Source organism: Trichosurus vulpecula, chromosome 4 (genome assembly GCF_011100635.1).
Source record: "Trichosurus vulpecula isolate mTriVul1 chromosome 4, mTriVul1.pri, whole genome shotgun sequence".
NCBI classification, from domain to species: Eukaryota; Metazoa; Chordata; class Mammalia; order Diprotodontia; family Phalangeridae; genus Trichosurus; species Trichosurus vulpecula.
The window spans coordinates 44,256,002-44,275,545 of NC_050576.1; the positions used below are offsets into that span (position 1 = coordinate 44,256,002).

General features: G+C 38.3%; 1 protein-coding gene across 5 annotated transcripts in view; it reads left to right on the plus strand.

The window, feature by feature from the left end:
* Positions 1-19,544, plus strand: part of ZNHIT6 (zinc finger HIT-type containing 6) — a 78,457-nt gene that overhangs the window by 47,170 nt on the left and 11,743 nt on the right. For 3 of the 5 annotated variants that reach the window (XM_036756941.1, XM_036756945.1, XM_036756943.1), the window contains 3 exons: positions 5,665-5,789; positions 6,303-6,428; positions 12,794-12,851. In XM_036756941.1, the coding sequence (XP_036612836.1) occupies positions 5,665-5,789; positions 6,303-6,412 (235 nt within the window). In that variant the 3' untranslated portion in view covers positions 6,413-6,428; positions 12,794-12,851. Of the gene's footprint in view, positions 1-5,664; positions 5,790-6,302; positions 6,429-12,793; positions 13,779-19,544 lie in introns of those variants that run through there. The other 2 variants (XM_036756942.1, XM_036756946.1) reach the window with 2 other exon arrangements.

Here is a 19,544-nt window from a genome sequence, read left to right on the forward strand (position 1 = left end):
GAAAGTTTTCTCTGATATTCTATCTATGTATTAGGTGCCTCAGTAAATGGGGTTCACTCAGTGAATTGAGTGGAGTATGTGACTCTCATCTATAATAACCCTAAATAGAGAGGAAAGCTAGGGCCAGTGCTGGTTTATATCAGAAAACCTCCCCTAAAATCTGTTCTAGAGAAGCGTGGTTGGCCTGTTGTGATGAGTATTGTCTCATAGAGCAGGAGCAGTGAAAGGAAATAAGAGTGGACAGAAACTTGGTTGAGATTCGGTTAAACCTCATCATTCCAAGAACAATTAAAGAGGAACCTGGAAGGAATCTAAGAAGCACCGTAACTGAAAGAGTTTGAAGGTTTTTGCAACAGTTCTCTACCAGTGTTAGTGGAGGGATCACCGTTGGGCTGTCCCCATTGTCCTGTTGGAGAATGTAGAAATGACACTAATGAAAACGGGGACGAGAGGAACTAGGTCAGTATTCACAAAATTGGTCCGTGCAGGAAGCAACACGGGTTCGAGGGTATCAAGGGATTGATTCCCAGATATCTGAAAGAGAAGATAATAAATAATTGAGAAGCTGATGGATATGCTAACTGCTTAAAAAGACAATCAAAACAACCCATACTCTACGTATAGTTCTGCTTTCCCATCTCTGTATAACATACACACTCCAGTCATGCTTTTGTAAAATGTTCTTCTGTAGCAGAATGCGTAAGTCACACAGTCTGATGAAGAGGATAGAAAAAACAAGATCACTATTTACTGTTTGTTGACTGTATAAAAACATTTTTTTTCAATATAAAATCTATCACCTTAAAAGTTCTCTTTTAAAAAGGTATGCCACAAGTTTATGCCAAATTATCCAAGATTCTTTGGAGCATGTAACAACAAAGAACTTTGTTCGACCCTCTGATTGTTACAGTCATTTGTAGTTAGTGGTTTTCTGTCATGTCATACACTTCATGACTCCATTTGGGGTTTTCTTGGCAAAGATGCTGAAATTGTTTGCCATTTCCTCCAGCCCATTTTACAGGTGAAGAAACTGAGGCAAACAGGGTTAAGTGACTTGCCCAGGGTCACACAGCAAGTGTCTGAGGTCAGATTTGAACTCAGGAAGATGAGTCTTTCTGGTTCCAGGCCCAGTGCTCTGTCCACTGTGCCACCTAGCCGCCCTAACAAAGTCAAGTAAGGCATAAAAAAGGGAGAGAGCCTTCCAGTTGTGTTTGTATTCACTATATAAAGACATTTTGCCTAGTAAAGAGTACATATGAAAGGGGTTTCCTATGGATTTAGTAGTTCTTAATCTGTGAACTTTTAAAAAAGTATTTCAATAACTACTTCAGTATAATTGGGCAGACTTACATATTTTATTTAGTGCATTTAAAAACATTCTGAGAAGAGGTTGATAGGCTTCATCAGACTGTTGCTGAATGGAGTCCAAAAAAATAAATTCCATGAGGCAGCTAGGTGGTGTGTGGCCCTGGGCAAGTCTCTTAACCCTGATTGCCTTGCCAAAACCCAACAACAAAAATAGGGTTCATGACACAAAAAAGGTTTTTAAAAAGCCCTGCTAGAGATGAAGAGTTCCTCTGATGCAAATTGACATTGTGCTGTTTGCATCCTTCCCTAAAGCCCTGCACAGCCTCCTAAATAAGATCTATAATCATTCAGAAGTAGGTTAAGAATGCCGGTTGTCCAAAGGAGGTTTTATTCAGTTGGATGGCTGACACATGTAGTTGGTCTGTCAGTACCTCTATCTTGGACAAATGCTTCTGGTCAATTGTGGGGTGTTCTGAGAAACGGAGAGAAGGAATCAAGCTTGGGGGATCTGATTCATGTGGGAAACCAAAAAGTGCTTTTATTGTTCCCCACCTTCTTCCTGAAGTAAAGGTCCATCTTTTGAACACTAGTGTTCCTCCAGGGAAATCATGCAGTATCACAGCATCCAAAGAGTCAGGGTTCTTGTGAGTCACCCAAAGGGCAAGGGAGAGGTACATGATAGTCCCAAATAGCCTTCAGTATGTTCCAAGAAGATCATTGTACACAAGCAGCAATATAAAGGAAATAATCCTAGGGGGAGAGAGTCATGAATAGAAAATCAGATGGATTAATCAGGTAGCAGGATTGATGTGCTGTATTGGTATTTATGTCATATTGAATCTAGAGGAAGGTCCCCAGGAAGTAGACCTGTGGAGGTTTTATAGGAGTGTCTGGACAGAAGTACTCACCGATGTGCTGGGTTGCAAGTTGCACCTTTGTGGGGGTAGGACCCAGTTTTGTTTAACTACAGACTTACCAAATATTAAAGAAGCAACAATAAGGAACAGGCTTGGGAATTGAGAAACAGAAGGTACCAGTATGCTACAGACCTCTAGTAAACATTTTTGAAAGAATTTGTGGTGACATGGCCTCAGCATTTCTGTATTCACCAAATCACATTCTTATAAGAACCATTTCACTGGTATATCTCTGATAGCTTTTCCACATTGCAGAATAGGGTCTTTTCTTTTTTAATACCTTTTGTAAAACTGTTGAACTCTTATCACATAAAGCAAGCTTCTGACTCTTCCACACTTGGAAAATTCATATTAAGAGCTACAATAGTAGAAAAGCTCTTTTTCCAATAAAGAAAGCTTTGTTTCACCAAAAACTTATGAAGGTAAGTCTTGCTCTAGGTGTGTCCTTGTTTTTTTTCAGCATGGATAATGGTAGTTACATGAACTGAAAAAAGTCCAAAGGTAAAATGATAGAAATCAAATTTTAAAAAATTAATGGAATATAAGAGATAGGTTAAGGGAGCATTTAATTCAACTCAAAAGACAAGGTCTGTTTCTAATAATACTGGGAAATTGTGAGTTCCAAAGATTGTCACATAGAAATATTTGAACAAAATTTTTAAAGAGTCAGTTATATTGGTGGGGGGGTGGTGGGGGAGGAATTAATTGGACCTATTTCATCTGCATTTAGTTGTATTTTATATTGTTTGCATTAACAGTAAACTTGAAGGACTTTATTCTACTTTTAAGCTAAATTTTCTTTTTAAAGTGCCTTCTCATTGCTGTAAAACAACTTGGCTTTAAAGTTGAATTTTTCCACTCCACTTATTTTCCTTCCAGTCTTTTTTGTTGTTTGCATAACTTAGTGCTTGATAAAAGTTCACCTTATTTTGAAGAACAGTAATGTTGTTGTGAATTTTAGACACTTTGCATTTGATTCAAGAACATTATTCAGTGCAATATTGTATGAGGCATTTTTAAGTGCTGTATTTAGTAGATGAATATCTTACTGCTCTAACATTTTGCACACAAATTAATTTAGTTGAAGGGGAAACCATCTTCAGAGACCATATAGCCCAGCCACAAAGAGTTATATTGTTCTATGGACTTAATCATAGAATGTTTAAATTTAGTCTAGCACATTGAAGTAGATAGTGTATAGATTCGGGATAGTACAAAAATGAGATAAAGGTAAACCAAATCATGAGCTTTTACAGTCATTGTAAGAATTTGGATGGGTGGTAGAGATGAGGAGGAAACAATTTGATTTGGCAGATTAGAAGCAGTGACAGTTAAGTAACTTGACCAAATTCAATTTAACATACATTTATTAAGTGCCTATTATGTGCCAGGGCTTGTAGTAGGTGCCAGGAATACAATGACAAAACAATCCCTGTCTTCAAGGAACTGAATCATCATCAGAGGAATCATATATGCTAATAATAAATATAAAATATATATGAAGCTCACAGAAAGAGATTTCCAGTGCACTAACAAAATGAGGGTGGGCGTTAGGCAAAGGGATTTGGATAGGTTTTCTTTAGGAAATGGCACTTGAGCTAATTTTTGAAGAAAGCTCGGGATTCCATAAGAAACTAGCAACTCCATTCTGAATTCTTAAGCCTCTTCCACTTACATGGCATCTCAGTCTTCTCTTTGAAGGGTTTTCCTGTTAACCCTAGAGAACAGAAACAGGAAATGTCAGGTGGAAGCTCTACAGAAACAGATTCAGGACTGCTTTAGGGAATGATGGAAGTTGCCCAAAAGTAGAAGGAGCTGCCTCAAGAGACTATGGGTTTCCCGTCACTGAAAGTCTTCCAGCAGAGACTGGATGACCACTTGCCAGATACAGTAGGACTTCATTTCAAGGAATGGGTTTGATTGGATGACTAATTTTTTTTTATTTTATTCATTTACTGGGCTGAAATATATTACCTTCAGTCAAGCCAGCTAATAAGTGTAGGGAATTAAAATATTTATTAGACTGGAAGGAGGAAATAGAGATAATGGAGGACAAAGGGAACTATATGTCAGCATCTGAATTCTGAAACGAGAGTGATTTTTCTTACACTTGTTGAACCATTCAGATTGAAGGTCTACAACTAACAGATTTCAGGACTCAGGTCATCTATGATGCAGGCACATAAAATTATTGCTATAGTGCAAATGCTTTAGGCTTTTAAGCGCCTTGCTGGGCACCATAAAAGTGTCCCATCTAAATCACAAGTCAGTAGAAATCCTGACATAGCATTTGGATTGCTTTTAGCTTTATGGTGGCGTGTTATTTTTTTTTAATCAGTATTTCTTAGGCATTGCTATAAATCAGCTGTGGTTATATAGAGCTCACTGAAGCGAAACTTTGGCTTCTGAACACACACCTAAAACTGCAAATGTCTGTTTTAATGACCAATTTAGAACATTACTAAAGTATGCTGTATTTGGGTATAGTGAAGGTACTGAAGTTTGGGTGTGATTTTGTCTTTTACTAAAATATTTTCTAAGAGCAGGTCATAATTATTTTTGGTTGAGAGGAACAGGAAACCAGACATCTAAAAGAGGAAGATAAATTGCTGTTGCTTTCATTTTAATTATCTTCAAGTCCCATTACCTGCAGCTCCTGTGTATGCTTGATATGTTTCTTTTGTTGAACAAGTTCCATAACATACTGTTTAATCACATGTTAATGGTGAAATAACTGCAGTTTTCTTTGTCGTTAATATATGAGTTGTTGTTAGACAAAAGTAGACATATTTAGTAAATGGAAAATTCTAACTAATTTTTTAATACGTTAAAATTCCTTAAAGCCAACTCCATTTTACTTTTTTGGAAAAACACCACTTTCTCTAACTAGCTTCAGCCTTTGTATATGTGATTACTTTATATTTTGTAGATATATGTATTTATCTCCCCCTTTGAAGCTAAGCTCATGGTGAGCAAGGATTGTTTCATTCTTTGTACTTCTCTCTCTAGCACCTAGCCCTCAGTGCCTGAGACATAGTAGGCAGTGAATGATACTTATTGATTGAGTGATGGGATGGTCATTGAAAGAGCAAGGTATGGAAGGAAAGTGCTTACCTCCATTTTGCCTAAGTGGCAAGTGGTCAGGATTGGCACCAGTTGAGCCTTTGAGTTCAGTGTCTCTACATGGAAGATAACCTGAAATGCAGAATAAGGGAGGCATCAGTGAAAATAATCCCAGATGAAGCGAAAGTGTTTACTCTTTTCTCATCACGTGAGCTTTGTTGTATTTACTCCCCCTTTTTTGAGAAGAAATCAAACATAAAATCTGTGAAGTTTATAAAATCTATCATTTTCACATGTCTTCATCCCAAGATGCTGCTATTTGTTTTTTCATTCTTGAGTACTTATTTTCTAATCTAAATTTTAATAATTTTTAAAGGTATTATGAACTGGATCCTTGTAAAAGTCTCATAGACAATTTGAAAGACAAAGTAGTGATTGAGTATCCAACGTTACATGTGGTATTGAAAGGATCTAAGAATGACATGATAATCCTCGGCCAAGGTAAGTGGAAATTAATGTTTAAGCATTATACTGTACTTGGAAAATTCCACTAAATAAACAATAATTAAGAATACACCCATATTAAATGATAGGAAAAAGAGTATTTTTGTTAATTTACCCTTTAATTGTCAGTAACTATTGCCAAAAAATAAGTCAGTCAGCTTTAGTGAGTGTTCTATTAAGTATATAGTTTTAAATCCTTTGGGCCATTTGTGAGTGGTGTAGGAGTAAATAGGCTCTTTCATCTCTTCAATGTAAATATGTTCCCTCTTTTATTTACTTAATTTAATCTATTGACTAGCTTATTACTAAGATTTGGTAGAGGGGCATCACAGTCACTAACAGAAATTTCTTTTATTACTTATTATCATTGTAAAGAATTTTTTTTCTAGTTATGTCAAGCCACAAGACCAAACATTTGCAAGAATAGAGATTCGGTGATTTCTACATTCCTATTGAAAATTAGTGGCCCACTTCAGCACAGTGAGTGTCTGTACATGGTTCTCTTTCTAGCTTGTCATTTGCCAGATGGGAGAATGACCACAGATTATGGCTGCAGAAAATTCCGCTGCTTTTTACCAAGTGACGAACCATATTGTGACACTGCTGACATAACAGCATAGAGAGATCAGAGACATTGTATGTGCAAGGATGCGACCATCCTGACTTGATTTTTATTTTTAAATACGGAGGTATCCTTTTCAAATAGAAAATAATCGATAAATTAAGATTTGGATAAGTTATAGAAGAACAGGATTTAGAGCTGGAAATGACCTTAGTTAAAGGTCATAGTATTCTTACAATAATATGCCAAGCCTCTTCATTGTTTTACTTGGAGGTGGCCGGCATTCACTTGTATAAATGCGTTTTAGTTGCTATTTTAGGAGCTGAAAAGCACTGTTTAAAGTACAAAGCAAATGAATAAAAACAAGATTTTTACTGTGAAGAAACATACTTTGTCTTGTGATTTAGAAGGCTATGGTGGGGGCAGCTAAGTGGTGCAGTGAATAGAGCACCGGCCCTGGAGTCAGGAGGACCTGAGTTCAAATCCAGCCTCAGACACGTGACACTAGCTGTGTGACCTTGGGCAAGTCACTTAACCCTAATTGCCCTGCCTTCCACCCTCCAAAAAAACAAAGAAATACAGAAGGCTATGAAGTATTGTCAAGTTGTTTTTTTTTTTAATTAGTAAATATGTTTTCAAACACGAGAAGCTTGTCAACTAAAACTGTCTTGTCATTATCTGGTGAGCATCACCTGAGCTTACATAATTGGTGATACAATCTACATTTTCAGTGCATACAGTGCCGGTGCTGTGCTGGTGGTCTTTGTTTGCTATCACATAAACTTATAATAGTGGAAAAAATTATTCTTGTTAGTTACTCCTGAAACATATTTTGAGAGTCAGGTTAGAAAATTTCTCAACACAATTGTGTCAAGGAAAGAACATCATTTCACTTCTCCTTCCATGCTTTTACCCAGGGGCTGTGTAGGGAGTGCGTCCATCACCCCTTCAGTGTCACCTCCTAGAATCTCAGGCTTCTGACAGCATGACCCAGGTGCTCCTCGTCCACGGGCCTCCCTGCCATGAGCCACATTGTCTCCCTCTTGGCATTACCTTGGGTTACTTAGCATCTCTCTATGTACTCGTTCCACATACTCTTAACTGCTCTCATTTGCATCAGTGTGTAGGTAGTGCTTTCAATGAATTTATTTAAATGATTTGACTTGATGGCTACTTTTATAATTAGACAGTAGTCCCCTTTGGTCCTTTGTTCCCTCCCACTCCTCCCGTTCTCTCATAACTAAACCTGCTGACTTTTTATTTCTTGTTTCTGCTTCCTCAGCTACTTTTGCAGCCCCGCTTTTATTCATTTGAATGTATTTTTAGAACTTATCTTCCAAAAGTACATTATAACTTTCCTTTCCTTTCATTTTGGATACTTCATTGGATCTGTATATGTACCTCTCGGTGTTGTTATGAGGATTACATGAGTTAATATTTCCATCCTCAGCACATGCATTGCACATAGAAGATGCTTAATAAAAGCTTGTTCCCATCCCCTTCCTCTCTCTTACACAGGTACTACTGTCAACAGTGTAGATTACAACCCATCCATTCTGACCTTGCATGACTTGGTCCATGGCTTCCTATGAGGGGGTCCATCCCCCAGGGACATTCCTCTACACCTCTTAATGTTGTATAGGGGGAGGGGAGGAAAGTATGATCAATTGATCATCCCTCCTTTACTGGTCATATAAAAGTGTAAGTAAATGTTTGACTTCTGTAACATACTCTGTCAGTATTCCCAATCTGTACATTAAATTAAGCTTGAAAGTCCTTTTAAAAGGAAGATTCAGTAGCCTGTACAAAGTTCAGTAAGGACTTTTTTGCTTCCCATTTACTTCATTCACTTTATCCAGATTCTTACAAGATACCACTACAGATATGAATTACAGTTATAAGCCAAACAATTTTAACAAACTATAGAAGACTTGATTATCTTACCCCAAATCCCCAACTTATTCTTACATAAATATAAGCAACTTGGGGCTTCAAGATCTCAATTCTAACAAGATTTTTCCCATAACAGGATTTGTATTAAGTTATATTTTTCCTCCTGTTTGTGACACATCTTTCCTTTATTGAGTTAGTAGGGAAAGACGTATGCTTAAAATGACCAAAATTTGGCAGTGTCATAACTTGGAACAAACTCTTGAGATTCCTTCGTTATAAATTGCAGATCCCTGAATGCTATAGTTGGTCTTATATTATACAATCATACTTTTGTGACTATATTATTTTATATGCTCAAAATAAATCATAACTTTAGCTTTGAATGACAAGTTTTATTTTTTAAAGTTACATAATAATTCCATTTCTTTTATTAATATGCTTCACACTGTTCTAAATGTTGGTTTCACTGAAAGCTGTATAGCACTAGCCAGTGCAAACATGTCTGTGTAAATAAACACATTGCACACAGCTTCTTTTTTCACCTTGTTTAGGAATGCAGATGAAAGTAGGGCTTCCTGTAAAAATGCAAAAATAAAGGGCTGCTTTAGGAGTATACTTGAAATCTTTCAAGTCCAAGGTTGCCATTTTCTGATGGGTGTGTAAGGCTCGATTGAACTGTGGGTGCTTATGCTTTTAGTACAGAAAGTTATTTATAGCAGAGGAAGCCAAAAATTTAGGTTTGATTCTCAATTTCTTGATGCTATATAAAGGCCCCAGAAATAATTGTATGTTCTTCCCGTATATGTACCATTGTATGAGCAGCTAGAAACTTCTTCTTTGTATGCTTTCAGAACATGGGATTTTTGCCAGGGTGGTCTAGCTAATGGCCTAGATTTAGGAATTTGGGAGAACCAAAGACAGCATTTTCTTTGGAAAGGCTTTGAATTCCTCCCCCTCTCCTAAGACAAAACGTTAAATTGTTGGTCTTGAATTTAAAGTACAAGGTGTCTCTCTTCACTTTGGCTCTAGCTGCAGTGGTGGGGACAGGGGGGTGAAATGTGGTTCTGGGCTGGGATTCAGCAGTTTTCACACTTTGCTTCTGTTAAAATGTTTTTTATGGTCATAGATTGCCAAAACTTACTTTTGAAAAGCCTGCCCTCATTGATGGGGCGGTAGGTAAATTGGGTTTGTTGTTGTTTCTTTTAAATCTAGGAGAAAATGGCTTGGTGTTTCTTAGCACATTGATGAAGCTGTGCTGATTACCTTTGTTTAAGTTAAAATGAAAAATCCTCAATGTGGTGTTTCTTTCAAGGGCCTATATTTGCCAAAAGTAGGACTGTTTAACATGTTAGTCCAAAGAACTAGTACACTTTTTACCCAAATCTAACCAGTGCAAAGGCCTGAGTGTGGCTTTAATATCACGCTGAAGTAAGGGAGTGACAACAAAAATAACAGACCAAGACAGCAGTGAAGATAAATTAACTTTACTTGAATTTGTGAAATCTTTAAAACTTTCACCAGCCCATCTTTATGATGTGTTTTGGAGTAATTATATTTTGGTGTGTGCTTATTTTTTTTCCTTCAGAGAAACGTCATTTTGGGGGAGCAGCCTGGATTCAAACCAATACATGAAGTTGATCAAATCTGTACCACTTTAAGATACAGAATATGAGCAAGAAAGAGGTTCAGTGTCTTTGAGCTGGAAGAGATTTCACAAGGGCTTTGGCCCAAACCCGACCCTAATTATAGCTTAGACATCAGCTGTCCTCTGCTGGAGTATCAGGAACAGGCACCTCAGAATGGGCCACTTGTTCTTTAAGTTTTTCTTCCTCTGAGCCAGTCTTCCTCTTCATCCTCAGTTTTACATTTAGCAGTCCTCATTCCTCTCTCCAGCACTAACCAGAAGTCTAATCTCACTTTTACCAGATAATTCTTTTAAGTATTTGAAGATTCTTACATCCCTCTCTTTCTCTTATCAAAAGGTTTCAAGTCATTTGCCATTCTGATCACCCTCCTGGTTACATTCCTACTTAGCCTCCCTTCTGATGTGTCAGCCACAGCTGGACCCAGACCTCCTGGTCTGGCCCAGGCAGCATGCAGTGAGAGAGACAATCCACCTAGAGGAGAGAGAAGAGCAGTGGATTTGGAGTCCCAGCCCTCTTAACGCTAGTGCTGTCTTACTTGGAAGAACCTCAGAGCACTGGGCCTGGACTCAGGAAGACCTGAGTTCAAATCCTGTCTGACTGTGTGACCCTGGGCAAATCATTTAACCTCTCTTTGCTTGAGGATTACAGCAGCACCAATCTCCCGGGCTGGTTGCAAGAATCAGATAAGATCATGTGCAGCACAGTGCTTGGCACATAGGTGCTATAAAAATATCGATTCCTTTCCCTTTCTTTCCCTTTTTACTTCTTTGACCTCGGGCGGTCCCGTAAGCCTTCTCTTGTGTAAGATGACCTCCAAGGTCTCTTGCACCTCTGAGTTCTCTCTGTGGTCTTCCTCATTCTGAATACTGTATTCTCTTAATACAACCTAGGGGAATAGATTCAGCCTCAGGGAATTCGAAAAAGCTCCTCCCCCGCCCCAGGCCCCCATCACACTTGATAAGTACAAGCATCATCTCTGTTTCTCATCACCTTTTTTTCTTCATGGTTCTCTCTCCTAGACCCCACATTGCCTTGTATTCATTTTATTACCTATTCATGTTGTACCCTTCTTCCCAGAGAGAGAAAGATTTATGGCACACTTACTTTGTACAGAGCACTGTGCTAAGAGCTGGGAAAATGAAAGACAGTCCCTGCCTTCCAGGAGCGGACATTCTTTTTGGAGAAGACAGCACGCACCAGGGACCTGCAGAGAGGAAGGGGAGGAGGTGGAGAAATAGTCCTGAGGAGTTGTGAGTTTGTCTGGGTTTGAAGAGCATGTGATCTTGAGGGCAGAGGCGGGTTTGTATTGCTCTTTATCCCCAGACAAATGCTTTACCTATAAATGTTTACTGAATTGAATTGAAATGAATTAGCTCCAGTAGCTACCATGACAGACTCATTTGCCTTGAAATTCACCAAAACTTAAAGGCTTTTTGTTTTGTTTTCTTTCCTGTGAATTCCTTTCTAAGCAGCCCCCATTTTCCTCTGCTTTGCAGTTGACATGTTTTCTTTTTTACCCAAATACAGGTAGGACTCTGTTAAATTTTATATTTGTTAGCATCACTTCATCATTCTAGCCTGTACATCGCAATTCTGCCATCTCTTGTCATTGTATTAAGCTACACCTCCCAGCTTTATGTCAGAGTCAAGACAATTAAAAAGAAAAGCCAGGAAACCTAAATGACCAAAGGAAAAAAACTTATATGAATGAAGAAAACTCTATGTGTTTAAAAATATGTGAGCCAGGCACCATGTTGCAGTTTGGGAATACAGATTACAAAAGAAACAATCTCTGTCCTCAAGGAGCCTCCATTCATATATAGGAAGACATCTCATGTAAGGGAGTGAAGGCCAAAAAGGGTGTCTTGATCCAGAAAGTACTAAGGATATTTGATAAAGCTGTAGGGCAGTAGTTGATATAACCTTTCCAGAAGCAATGGTGAAGTGTTATTAGACCAAACTCAAATAGAAATAGATATCCCTATGGGCTACATGTTGACCTAGAAAACTGCAAATTAACATTATTACATTTTGATTTATTTTGTTAAACATTTTCCAATGATATTTTAATCTGGTTTAGCCTTAAGGGCTGCTGCCTTGGGCAATGAGTTTGATCCCCGTGGTCTAGAGTACCACTAACTTGAGAAAAAAAATTCAACTTTCCTGCCTTTCTACAAATAAAACACAAGATCAGAAAGTGTCACTGCCTTCTTGGCTTTAAATAAAAAAGTCACTTTAAGGTGGAGACTGTACACCGAATGGCTGTCTTCTGCTCAGATCATGTGCCATCCTCAAATTGGGCTTCTAAGGAGGGGTGGGAGTGAAGCGGGAAGGATGACTTTTTTTTTTTTCGTAGTGGACTTGGTTGCTGGAATACAACTCTTAAATAACATGGTGCTTCCCATCTCACCTTTCCCTCTTGCTCAGGGTTTGTGGATTTACTCCAGCATTTCTTAGGAGTTGAGGACCTAGCTAGTCTGTCAGCCCACATTTTTATGAATGTACCCTGAGCCCTCAGAGGACAAGAAAAAGTTAAATCTTGGAAAAATTTATTCCAACCACCCTTGCATATCCTGTATAATAATAGTGATCTGTTCAATGCTGCTAGCATGGAATCATAACCACACTGTGAAGTGACCATTCCCGAGTCTTCCCTGTAGTCAGGAAGGATGTTACCTCACAAAGTAATTGCCACTTTCAGTCCCTGGGACTCTGTTTATCATGGCCGGACTGTACATCCGAACTGCTGGCAGGGGGACATGACTTGCAGGGCCCAGTGTGTCCCAAAGCTCCCATTTATTGCTCTTCCCAACTCATCATAAGGGAAAAGAAAAGTAGGTTTGAGAACAGTCAAATCAAAAACAGTGTAAATACATGACGTTATTTACTTACTTTTCCAGAAAGAAACGAATCCACTGAGAGTTTTGGCAGTGAAAATCCAGCACTTTCTTCTGAGGAAGAAGGTGAAATCCAAGAGAGTTCCTGAGGAATATACATTGGTTGTCTACTTTGGGAAAGGAGGAGCACCTTTGGTTTTGGTTTTGATTTTTTTTACTTTTAAATTTAATGTTTTTCAAATTACATTAAGAAATTTTTTTCTGGCCCAGTTTTCATGTGAGGTGCCCAGTCAGGTTACAAGCTTTTTTTTTTTTCTTTTCCTTTGATCATCATAGAATGAATTCATTCCTCTTTTCATACGCTTGGCATAGCAGGCTTACAAACTTTAGCATTTAATATCTAACCTTTACTTAGATATTTTGAAGTATGACACCTCAGATTCTTGCTAACCAGTGAAAGATCAGTTTGTAAACTACATGGCTAAAAGAATCTGGTTCCCTGTGGGTTCAATTATTAATGTCTATATTGATTCTGGAGCAATAATCCGTGTTTTGTTTTTTTTGACTGCATGTGTATCTTTCCATCTTGAGGGAAGGAAAAAGCATGTTATAATTGAATACATTAAACTGTAAGGCATCTAATATAATCAAATGGGAACTTTGGTAAAATGTAACAGAAGGAAATCTCAGTTTCTGCTCTTTGAGCCATCAGTATGCTTGCTGTCCTTACTAGGAATCCTAAGTGTTTTAATGCCATCTTCACTTCCATCATTACCATATCCTCATCCCCTTTAACTTCATTAAAGTGTGTATGGAATAGTTGGATTTTTAATTTATTTTTTTATTATTCCTAGCAATACCTGAAAAACTTGGAATCTGTGCTAAAATGTACATATGTGTATTTATAATATAGACACTTTAAATTTTTATCATATAGTATCTTCATAAGCCTTATGATTTCACTTGTTGGAATTGCAAAGTTTTCCTGATTTTACTGGAATTTTTTAAGTTGTGAAATGACTATAGATTAAAAGATTATTACATCTGATATTGCATCTGTGTATTGAATGATTTTAAAAGGGAAGGTAAAAAGGATATTGTTGAATTTGTGGTTGTTTCAAAATTGGAAAGAGATCTAGAAAATAGTGTGGGGCCCTAGGAAGACTAAAAATATGTAAGGATTATAGAAGGATGAATTGAAAAGAAAGCATTACAATAACTAATATAGTAACTAGGAAGGAGGAAATCTAGACTCTGGTGATGTTCAGTGAGTCTCTGGGTGAAAAATAAGTAATGATTTAAATATGATTTGTATAGAGTAAGTTAGCATGTTAGCTTTCTGTAGTACTCTTTAAGACTTAACATCTTTAAAAGAATGTATTCCTCTATCTCTCTGTTTTTGATTGTCTGTCTTTCCCCTTCTTCCATCATAAAAACTTCTCATTTGAAAGTCACATTGTTAGTAAGGCAGCAGAGAGACAATTAAAGATTGAGATCTCAAAGATTTCAAGTATGGGGAATGAATAGGTGGGATTTAAACTAATGTGAAATTTGGCTCTACTCAGCATCGGGAATGGGACAAAACTGAGTTAAGTGAGTACTATAAACACCATGAAAAGAGTTAGCAAGCATAGCACAGAGACATGATTAACAGAAATGGGATAAAGTACACAAAAGGAACATGTGATCTGAATATCAGGGTGGAGAGGAATTTCCTGACAGTGAAATCTGCTATGTTGTAGATTTATTTCCAAGAAAAGTGTTAAGAGTTCCATCCTTTGTGGAATTTAAATGTAGACTGGATAAAACCCAAACTATTTATCCTGTACTTTCCCCTACCCAGGGGAAAGACTCCATCCATGACCTAATGCAGCTTTGCCATCCCTGATTTCTAGAATTCCATTTCTTAAACATTCCCACCATAGATTAGTCCTGTGGAAAGAATCCACTAACATTCTCCTCAGCCCCCTGTCAGAATACACATTTATTCACTATTTGGGATTTAGATGTGTTAGTGCAGCCCTGTGCCATAGGTTTCAAAAGGGGTGGGAATGAGAGTGAGGCGTTCAATTTGCTGAGAGTCTAGAAGATTTTAGAGCTTTCTACAAAAATCTCGAACTGTTAATTTGATGGTCATTCTCCCTTTCCATTTCTGGATTCCTGACAGGTTCTTCTAAGCAAACTGACTTTGGTCAAGGTCATCATGCTGCATTTCACAACTCACACTCAATGCCCAAGAGGTGAACAGGGTTTTCATTTTATGTTTTTGTAAAAATTGAGTTCAAAGGGAGACTGGGATGCCCATAATTGCTAATTATTGCATAAAGGTTTAATAGCCACAAATTACTGTAAATATGGCATACAGCTGTTGTTATAAATACGAATTAAAGATCACAAGGAATTATTTCGATAGGTATTATAATTACTAAAGCTTAGTTAGCAGCCAATTTGTTTCACCTGTAGCAAATGATGGGCTCTGGGGTTCTCGGTGGCTCTTAAAATGCTACTATACACATACATATATATCTTTTGATATTTTGTTAGGGGGATAGCATTTTTAAAACTAGTGGCTTTTTTTGGTTTCCCTGAATTTTTATGTATAGACTTTTAAAATGACTGATGTCCTAAAATGATTTATGTTTTGTCTTTAGACAAATGGTTTACTTATTCAAAGTTTAGTAGCAAAGAGCATCTTTATGATTTAAAGTAATTTTTCTGAAGGTAATTAAGAGTGTAACACAAGCTGCATCTATAAAATTTTCAGCGCTTTAACTATTCATCTGAACTTAGAACCGTTTTCTGTTTCCATTTGGGTCCTCCTTATTTGGATTTGTCATAATACAGCTGACTTGAATAAGAGCTTGTAGCTTCAATTTTTTTTCCCCCTGTTGCAAATTTGGAAACAGTTTTCAGTTTCACCAATATTGAAAAAATATGTTTATTTTGAAATTTAAGAGATGTTTTTTGGTACAATATGCTTCAAAAATAAAAAACCACTTCAGTATAAATGTGTATGTGTATATAGCATACATATATATATATATATGTGTGTGTGTGTGTATACATAGACATTTTTTAATACCTGTGTGTATGCATATATCTCCATCCTTAGGGAATCTGTACTTTGAAGGACAAAGTTTATGCAGTGAAAGCCATCTAAAATGTGATTGCATGTGTTCTTTAAAAGTTCAAACATTTTCCAAGTGGGATGGGGTGCCTTGGTTATAGCTCCTCCTGAGTGGTACAGTCCACCAATACTAAAATGTGTCTCTCACTCTTGATGGCTGAAATAGGCTCATTGTAGTCTAGCAGGTATTTTTTTTTGTACCCATGTAGTGTACCAGTAGTGGTTAAGGAAGAGCTCCAGCTTCATGGGAAATATTTGGTTAGTATAAATAGATAAAGCATTTATTAAGTGCTCGATATGTGCTGGGCAGCCAGGGTACAAATACAATCAGTAAGATAGTCCCTCCCCTCAAGTAGTTTATATTCCATTGGGGGAAGCAGCACCAAAAACGGGGCGTGGAAAAGGATAGGAAGGTAGATATGTGTGTTGAACATTTATGAAGCGTCTCCTGTGTACCAGGTCCTAAGCATTGGGGATAAAAAAAAGATATAAAAACCAACACCTACTCTCAGGGAGTTCACAGCCTTGATGGGGGAGACAAATGGAAACAGCTATGTATAAACAAACCTTGTTAAAGGTCAAATTTGAAATACCGGGGAAGGCCCTAGAATTGAGGGGGATCAGGAAAGGCTTCCTACAAAGGTGGGATTTTAGCTGACACTGGACAGAAGTGGAGACGGGGGGAGGACAGTGAATGTGGTAGCATGGTCTGGGGAGAGCTAAGAAGTTAAAAGAAGGTGTGGATACTGGCCCACGATGGTCAGAGTGGAGGCAGCCTGTCTGGAGGTGGCTGGGCAGTGTTCAGCAGCTTCCTTACAGGCTTCCTTCAGGCCCCAAAGTCCCACCATCTGCAAGAAGCCCTTCCGCCTTCCTTCTAAGGTTATCTCCAATTTGTCCTGTCTCTAGCTCTTTTGTTTTTGAAGCTAGTTTATACATTGTCTCCCCATTACCCATTGAATTCTTTGAGAACAGGGACTATCCTTTCGCCCTTTTTTTTGTATCCCCAGTGCTTACTTAGTAGTAGGTGCCTAATAAATGCTGCTTGTTTAAGTAAAGTGTAACTGTTGCATGATAGGAGCCATTAAAAATCAGCTGTCTACTGTTCACTGGGCATTCATGCCAAAGGCAGACTATTTTCTGTCCCAGTTTGCAGTGAATAGAACAATTTGTTTCTCCAGCTTGAAACTGGAAATGTCTGTTTTAATACTCATTTCAACTTTAACCCTCTTTTATTATTTGGGGGAAAAAAAGAGTTATTCAGTGATTTGTAAAATTGTTTTCTTGGAAGATTTTGGTTCCAAGCCTTCCTTTATCCTAAGTATTTTCAGCCTGTGCTTTGAATCTTGCCTGCATTCATTGCTTGTTTGAACTTTAAAACTACTCCTCACTTAAGTTCGAATCCAACTGTCCCCACTGTGGTATGTTTCACAGTAGGATCCAGGATATTAGTATCATCGTAATACATGCTCAGCCATATTGGACACTATTAAAAGTTAGTCTTCCAAAATTTAAGGTCTAACTCTGTCCTGTAATCCTATGTAAGAAGTTGTGTGCAAAGGTGTAAGGAAGTAAAGACAAGTTGTCTTTAACAAACCTAAAACGTCGTTAATGTTTCAGATGATTGTTAATTCGAGAGTAAGGAATCTCTGCTTGTATCTCTACACCCCCAGCTATAGCAGTTAATAAAAGTTTGCCGAATTTGAATTTGCTCGTGTTCGTTTTGTTAATGAGCTAGAAAGGAGTGTGTTTGGTGGGATGGTAAATAAAAGTGAAAGTCTTGGGTGGGAGGTGGGGAGGATGCATTTAGCCAGGGCGGGCTTGGAAGGAAGTAACCCTGTCCAACTCACTTAGAAGCCAGGAAAAGCTCTGTGGAGGAAATGGGATTTCAGGGGCTGTTTGTTTGAAGCGAATTTGGAAGGAAAGCCCTCTCAAAGTCAGGGAATCCTGGAAAAAAAAAAACCTTCAGAGGTGCAAATGGAATAGTTGGATGAAAGACCCTAAAACTGCAAAGACTGCGCCTGATCCTTAGTACAAATGTGTGTATTCTGATAAACTCAGCCAAGGGAGGTTGGGGGTTGTTCTTAGAGAGGTTTGCTATCTGTTTTGGAGAAAAAGAGCAGTCCCAATTTTACATAGATTCATTAGTAGTTTCACTTTTCATATCGGAAAACTTGCATGCTCCCAAGTTACAGTGAGTAGATTGGGTTATTTTTACTGTGAAAAATGATTGTTATACACCACCTCGAAACCACCATGATTTTTTCCCCCTGCTCCTTGAATAGTTGGTTCTCTAGTCAATCCATATGGTATGAATTTGTTGTGGTAAGAAAGTCCCTAAAGTCCAATAACCAGCTATTTTTCATGGAACCCTGTGGTCCTCTCCTTGACTGCAGCTCTGTGTGCCTGAAGAAAAACAGCCTCTCGGAACTGAATTTGAAAAAGGATCTGATCGTTGGTTAACCAACCTCCGATGACGCTGTGCTTTTAGGGCCCTCTCCAACTCAGAATAGACAGCAGCTTGTTCCATATTCCAGTCAGATTGAAAGATGTCTTAAAATTCTCTGCTCCAAACTTTTTCCTGAATAAATTGATCATTTGCTCAGCCAACATCCTGGCTTGGTCTCTGGAGCTGTGCAGTTTGGAAACCTGTCTAAATGCCTTCTGCTATATTTCTCCCTGTACAATCAAAACTTCTAAGTACTTCAATTTTATTTTTTTAAAAATTAGTAGTGAGCAGAACCAAATGAAATTGAATGTTTAATCTCCTAGGTAAATCCACAGACGACTATAAGGTACTGTTTATGGTTAACCTATATTTGGACACTTCTGAGGGAGAATGTAATTTAAATGTTCCTTTCTAGCCTCCCTCAGTGGTAAAGGGTGATGGTGTGGGATATTGGGTTTCTTTTATTTAAGCCACTAGATTCCACCCAACTTACATGCCACTGGTAATGTATATGTACAGAGGGGCAAGGGAAGGAGGAAGAGTAGCAGAGGGAGGAGATCTCCTAGTTTCTTTGTGCCCACAAAAAAAATGCATTGAATTTGGATCCTATAACCCTATTCAGTGAAACTACAGAATGATAAAGTCTGTGAAATTTTAACTTTAGGCTGAATAGGATGAAAGTAACCCATTCTGCAAACACCCTGCCCTGGCAGCTCCACTCATGCTCCCTGTCTCACTGGACCAGGGGCGTGCTGCCACATCCTTCTCTGAGTCCATTCTTTAAAATTCATGCTATCCATTTAGATTACCCTCTTCAGATCTTTTCCTCTCTCATTACCATCAACCCATCTCTAAGAGGTTCTCCCATTTTTTTTCAAAGACTTGACACCTAGCTTATAGTATTCCTCTCCACCCCAACACAGGCCATCATTTTGGTGACTGAAACCTTTTTAAAACCTTGGCCTGAGGGGGTGAAGCCAAGGTGGCAGAGTAAAGGCAGGGACTTGCCTGAGCTCTCCCCAAGCCCCTTTAAAAAACGACTAAACAAATTCTAGAACAGCAGAACTCACAGAAAGACAGAGGGGATTTCCAGTCCAAGACACCCTGGAAGGTCGATGGGAAAGGTCTGTTGCACCAGGCTGAGAAAGGAGTGTGGGCTGCACCAGCACAGACTGGGCACCAGCAAACCCAGAGCAGGCCTCAGGGGAGTGAATCACTGACAGCTGTGGCAGTTTCCAGAC